The sequence below is a fragment of the Ciona intestinalis genome, chromosome 9 (assembly GCF_000224145.3).
Source record: "Ciona intestinalis chromosome 9, KH, whole genome shotgun sequence".
In the NCBI taxonomy this organism is placed as follows: Eukaryota; Metazoa; Chordata; class Ascidiacea; order Phlebobranchia; family Cionidae; genus Ciona; species Ciona intestinalis.
The window spans coordinates 444,035-450,669 of NC_020174.2; the positions used below are offsets into that span (position 1 = coordinate 444,035).

Sequence of the window (6,635 nt, forward strand, 5' to 3'; positions counted from 1 at the left end):
GAAGACCATATTTAAATAACACAACGAAGAAATTATACAATAAAACTCCATTTTGCAGAAAACCTGCCAGAAGCTGATAGGATGGTTCAACCACCCCAAGAACCATTCAACATTGGTGGTGTTTATGTGGCAACTAGTGCACCATCATTCCTACAACCAGAAGTAGACACCATTAATGTACCAGATACCAAACAACTAAGCGGCCACGCACGTAATGGTAGCACCGCTTCCTCGGGGTCACAGAAATCAATTGAAGTTTTAAAACAACCATCGAATCCAAGCAACTCTGAACCAGAAGATGCAATAAGAGGGGGACCAACTGCGCACCAGAACCCTATGGGTGGGTTATCTATGCCAATAGTTGATATTATATGTAAAAGAGATTTTGTAGCAAATTTTGATGTGGCATTTTAAAGAATCGAGTTTTGTCTGCCATACGATGACACATCAAGGTTTCCTGTTAAAAAGTGTCAAGTTGCAAAGAAAGATACATAACGCTCACAATGGTAGCATAAAACCACAATTGCAATTTGCCACAAGATCTTTTTCAGACAATATGCCTTCATTTCCTTGCAGAAACAACATAAAGTATTTAAATATAGTATGAATGATTTCATTATTTGCTTCATAAGTTTGTCACAATCTTTATATAATTTTTATTTTTTTGATTAAATCTTTCTTACTTTTGAATGATTTCTATGTTACTCCCATAGAAATCAACGCAATGCACTCATCGTACGTTAGTTTGGACCCCACCACCCCCCAACTCCCGTCCCACCCACAAGAACCATCCACCAACCATTCATTACACAGCCAGATGATGGTTTCAAAAACGAACCAAACCGTTGATAAAACACCCGAGAATTACCTTCAACCATCAACGAGTGCTCCACAACCATACGCTTGCAATGAAATGCATGCTAGCTCATCGCAACAGAGCTCTGAGAAACAACCAGCGACCCTAAAACAACTATCCTACCCCACACCAGTGCAACCAGTTCACCCCCAGCAAAAACCACCACAAAAAATAGACCAACCTATAGACCATCATCACCATAATGAACCAGCAAACCAGACACAGCCAGAACACCATTACGAACCACCCAACCAACCCCAGATGGTTCCTAAACAACCAGAACAACCAGTAACTGAACCCCACTACCACCCACAACCCCATAATGAACCATCATACCAACCCAACCAACCTCACCCACCAATTGCAGCAACACCTCCAATTTCTAACCAGGTATTTACATTTAAATGAATGAAACTTTTTTACCTTTGCTTGGGGAGGTGTTAGTGGACTGTTGACAATTTGGACAACACATCAGTGACCACTGCCCACTTGAATTGGACCAGTTGCCACCAAATGTTTTGCCTAGGTCTATATGCTCACAATGGTAGCAACATTGCGCCCTCAAGAATTAAATTAATAACTATAAAGCCAGTTTCACAAATGTTTCAGCTTGCAGGTGTTTTAATATAAAAGCACGGGTTGTAAAATTATGTTTGCATTATTACTTGGGAAATTTAACAAGTTTACAAAATTTTAGGAGAAAAAACAAGTTCAGGCAAAAAAACAAAATTTTCTGCTACTGTATTTATTGCACCAAATAACACTTGAATTCTTAACAGTCTCAACCCGTTAGCCACCATCAAGTTCACAACTATTCAAGCAATCCTGCATACCAACAACATAGCAGCAGCTTTAACCAGGGTGAGAATAAACATTCTATTTATCTGGTGTTAAAGGAAGATTACAACAAAAACAACTCATTTAAACAGTGTCAAAACTTTTTCGCCATGGACCATATTATAAACTGATTTAGGACTTTGGTAGCCAGGTAGTTTTGCAAAGTGTCATAAAAACAATAACCATGAATTTTAACTGTTTATGAAAGTTGTATTTGATCGATATTTCATCTAACTTTTGAAGTGAAATATAGTAGGGTGGGTAAAGATGGGACACCTTTTTATTCTATTTTCTCGTCCTATATGGCAGTAAACAAAGAACAGTCAAAGAATTATAAAACCGTATCCTCACGACTCCCATGGACCGCTGTTAATTGTTTAAAACATGATCAGGATATTTGGATATTCAGGGCTAAAAGTGTCCCATCTTCCCCCACCCTACTATATATAAGTTAAGTTACACCTCCAGTCCCTCTATGTTAGGCTTATGAGTTACACACCAGACATAACACCATACTGGTTATCACCATACTTTACAATGCAACCATAAACAGACCAGCGACCCCACCACGAACCAACCCACCACCATCAACAACCATCAACCTACCAACAACCCACATCTGGTTACTATAAACACCATCAACTGGATTATGGTTATTCTACTGGTTCACCAACCAGAAGACAAGGCTATGACAGGTTAGGTCTTGGAGATAAATAATGTTTCATAAACTATTGCCACTGGGATAGTGGTATAGGCGCCAAACCTGGGGTGGCAGGGTGGGCAGGCCAATCCTTTCTATACATTAATCAATAAATATATATCTAACTATCACAGCCTCCCCTACATTTAGAAAAGTTTGGCGCCTATGGTTCCCAGACATAATATAAATATACTAAATTTCTACTGGTTGAATTTACCCTAATAAAGATGGCCTGTATAGTAAGTTAAAATGTCAGCATGCAATCAAATTTCTAGAAGAACTATTTTAGGAAACAAATATAATATGCCTGACAGGAACAGTTTATGTTGCAGAGTGACATAATAACCATACAATAATGATATTAAAATAGAAACCCCCAACGACCCCCTTCTCGAAATGCTGATGCCGAGTCATCATATTACGCATCACATAATGACTCAGCAAGAAGCGAATATGACGAACGATATTATCAACGCCCATCATCGAGGTACGGATATTATTTATGTTGAACTGCAGTTGGCTACGAGGCTTAAAGTGGCTGTACACAGTATCCGGCATGCGAGTACGCTTGCGAAGTCGTATGCAAACCCTTGTCCAATTCCGCATGCGGCAGCGAAATCCGGACAAACAGACAAAACAGACGAATTTTGGATACTGTGTACAGCCACCTTAAATGAATGTACGATGGTTAGCTTACCTGTGTCTACCACTCTAACCCTAAGACTCTGCCATTGTGGCCGAATTTGTCCTTTGGCAAGATGATTAAAATTGTCCGAAAACTGTTTTTTTTTTAAACCACTGTTTTGAGTTATTACCAGTTCTTGAAAAATTTTCCCAATTCAGGTTATATCAAAACATTTCAATTTATTTTTACTTCATCTGTTTTTAAAGACACAAATTTTAAACATAAAATAAATCCGAAGATTTGGTGACCCAACTTTAAAAAAAGTTTATAAAAATGGCAAATTTCTGTATAGTTAAGTTCCAGTGTTGACCAATGTAAAATTCACAGGCAAGGTTATGATAGATCATACAATGCACAAAGAGAGGGAGGGCATCACTATTACGATTATGATAGAAGGAGAAAAAGTCGCGGTTATTATGATTACCAAGGTAAATGGTGTAAAATATGTTTTAATAAAATCTTTATTTCTTATAATTATTTAGGTGTTATTCACTGTATTATAATATAGGTATCGTTATACAACTGTAATTTTACCATTACTCCCCGTCTTTTTGTTTTGTATTACTACAACCTTTTTACCATTAACGAATAGACAACTTAAGTAATTCACTTATTTATTAAAGGTCCATGTGTTTAAATCATTAAATTTGCATTTACGTTAGTGGCACTAAGATGCCACGACACCTAAGGTGGCAATTGCCATAAGCTTTTGTGGACTTGTCGCGTACATAGCTCTCTGAAACATAGACATAATTATATATCGTCTGTAAATTTAAAAAATCAACAAGAATTGCTCAAATAAATTCCCAAGCTGTAAGGTAATGCATTAAACTCCTATGTGTATCTTCACATACCAGTATCTGGTATTTATTATTATAGGACTAGTTCCTCATGGAACAATATTTAACCAGGTTATGGAGACTATTATTCCCAACAACAATATTATGACGATTATTACAGAAGAAGGGATTATCGTGCACATGATGAATATTATAGAAGGCAAAGGTATTCCAACTTTCTTGGCTATTATCCGTGCATACATAGAAATAATGTAAACTTAAGCTTTTTAACAGGGGTGATATCATTTTTTTAAACACCTCAGTTTTAAGCTTAAAACAGTTTTTAGGTGGTTTGAAAGTGTGAAGAGCAGTTACTCTGTAATAAATATCATATTCTAATTATTGTTTACATTATTCTTGATACTTCACTATTTTTCATATATAGTTTTACAAAGTGCAAACAAATTAATAACCTTGAATTGGTTTCATTAAAAGCCTTTAGTTTTATTTTAAAAACCTGGTTTATGTTAGATTTCATTTCCCCATTTTAAACTAACCTTTCTTTTCCACAAATTTCCAACCAAATCCTATTCCTAACAACACGTAACCCGGATACATGTTGTTTATTTTGTAGTTTATTGCTGTTGTTTTAGTCCCCACATCGCCTTTATATTTGTGTTATACGTACCTGTCTAGCTGTATACCTGGAAAAGCTGTCGGTTAATTTAGTATTACGTTGTACCGTAAAACAATTTTAAATGAATATCGCTAAAAAACAATTTTAGCAATAACTTGAATGTTGTAGACCTTGGGTTGGCGGGCACAGGTTGAGGTTTAATGCGTGTATTCTATGTACCTCCCCAGTAGCTTGTTTATGTTTTCATGAACAATATACACATTACTTTGACACAACTAATGTTTATAAGCGTGTCACAGAAATGCTAAATTGTAATTTAAGTATTGGGCATCGAACGTATAGTACGATGGGGGAAGATGGGACACATTTTTATTCTGTTTTGTTGTCCCGTTTGGTAGTAAACAAACAAATTTTAAATATTCATAAAACTATACCCTCAAGACTCCCATAGACTGTTATTAATTGTTTAAAACATGGTCAAGGTATTTAGATATTAAGTGCTTAAGGTCTCCCGTCTTCCCCCACCCTACTATATATTTATTTCATGTCTTCATTCCTTTCTGCACAGCAGTGTTCAGTAAACATTATCAATAATAATGGGGTAACACTGGCCTAAATCTAAAAGAAAATATCTCTTCTAAAATAGAATGAAAGAAACTGTTATTTTAACCATTAGTTCGGCGCCGTGGCATAGCGCGCCTGCCTGTAACCCAGAGGTAATGGGTTCAAGGGTCATCCATGCTACCATTGTGGGCGTATGTGTCCTTGGGTAAGACACATAACGACAATTGCTCACTAATGTGTTGTCTAATGTGTCAGCCATACAAAAAAATAAAACAATCCCTCTAAAAATATTCAGCCACAAAGTAACAAGTAGGTTTCATTCATTCCATCCCTAGTGGCCAGGGTTACTACCAGCAACCCCAGGATCGTTACGACCGAGGATATTATCACGATGAAGATGACAGGAGGAGTATTCATAGTGAACGATCCGCACAATACGATGATAGGGGTTATAATGATCAGTATAATCAGAGGTGGGTATGTTTATGTGACAACTTGTGCTTGCCATGCTAGAAACTAAATATTTATGTCAGTGACGTGGCGTTGCGTTATTAAGAAGCTTATTTGTGCTTGGTTATTTAGTATATTCTTGTTTTAAGGCTATTTTTACTTAAATAGAATAACTGACCAGGTTATATTTACCTTCAAATCATATAAACTTTAAGCATTGTTTTTTTCAATTTAAACCAAACTGCAAAGTCGGTGGCATACAAACGCTCAGAAAACTTAACCCTTTTTAAGTAGGGTAATGGACCAACTTTGGTCTAAACCCCAGGCCCATGCTGTGCCTCACTGTAGGACCTCACCCATATAGAATAGAATGTGCATATACAATGTTAGGGTAATGGGCCAACTCTGGTTTAACCCATACTAACCGCCCATCCACAGTTACGCATACGAGCAGCAATATTATGGTGACCAAACAATGAATGAATCAACTTATACAAACACCTACAATGAGGTTACTTACGAGAAGTACCAGGTGTGTTCATATAATATTAACAGTGGTTTGTAACCTGTATATAATAAAACATATGAAGTAAACAGCCTATAAGCTGCTTATTTTAGGGCCCTGAACAGACCTTTGCTCATGGTCTTGTTTTGTTTTACTTTTATCCACTTTAAAATAAGCACATAGTGATAAGTGTATATTTTTATGTAGATATAAAAACGTCGATTTTTGGATAAGTTTAATAAAAACATTACAACCATTTTTAAAGTTTCAGTTTTATTTAATTTTATCATAAGTTAAACAGTTTTATTTTAATTTTAAATGTTTTTGTTTAAAAGTTTATTTTTCTTGTAGAATTTTAAGGATTAATTGAAATTTAATAATTCATTTTTTAAATAGTTTAAAGCATTATTTCAGGATAATCTTTTTCTTCTATAGCCGTCCCAGCACGTCAAACCCCAGCAAAGTTCGGCAGCGCACACCCAGTGGTTCGGTTTGGTGCAGGAGGTCATCTTATACATGTGTTACCTCATCTACCAAGTGAAAACCAACCAGCCACTGTGGAGATACATTCTGTTGAGGTCTGTATTATAAGTTGGTTCTCTATAAATCTACAACAAGGGTC

General features: G+C 36.2%; 1 protein-coding gene across 2 annotated transcripts in view; it reads left to right on the forward strand.

Moving 5' to 3' along the window:
- LOC100181669 (probable serine/threonine-protein kinase DDB_G0280133) overlaps nucleotides 1-6,635 on the forward strand; it is a 33,919-nt gene that overhangs the window by 5,347 nt on the left and 21,937 nt on the right. For both annotated transcript variants that reach the window (XM_018813154.2, XM_026836033.1), the window contains exons 10-19: nucleotides 59-340; nucleotides 714-1,246; nucleotides 1,636-1,717; nucleotides 2,247-2,388; nucleotides 2,764-2,880; nucleotides 3,406-3,506; nucleotides 3,990-4,083; nucleotides 5,394-5,531; nucleotides 5,947-6,040; nucleotides 6,449-6,591. In XM_018813154.2, the coding sequence (XP_018668699.1) occupies nucleotides 59-340; nucleotides 714-1,246; nucleotides 1,636-1,717; nucleotides 2,247-2,388; nucleotides 2,764-2,880; nucleotides 3,406-3,506; nucleotides 3,990-4,083; nucleotides 5,394-5,531; nucleotides 5,947-6,040; nucleotides 6,449-6,591 (1,726 nt within the window). The remainder of the gene's footprint in view (nucleotides 1-58; nucleotides 341-713; nucleotides 1,247-1,635; nucleotides 1,718-2,246; nucleotides 2,389-2,763; nucleotides 2,881-3,405; nucleotides 3,507-3,989; nucleotides 4,084-5,393; nucleotides 5,532-5,946; nucleotides 6,041-6,448; nucleotides 6,592-6,635) is intronic.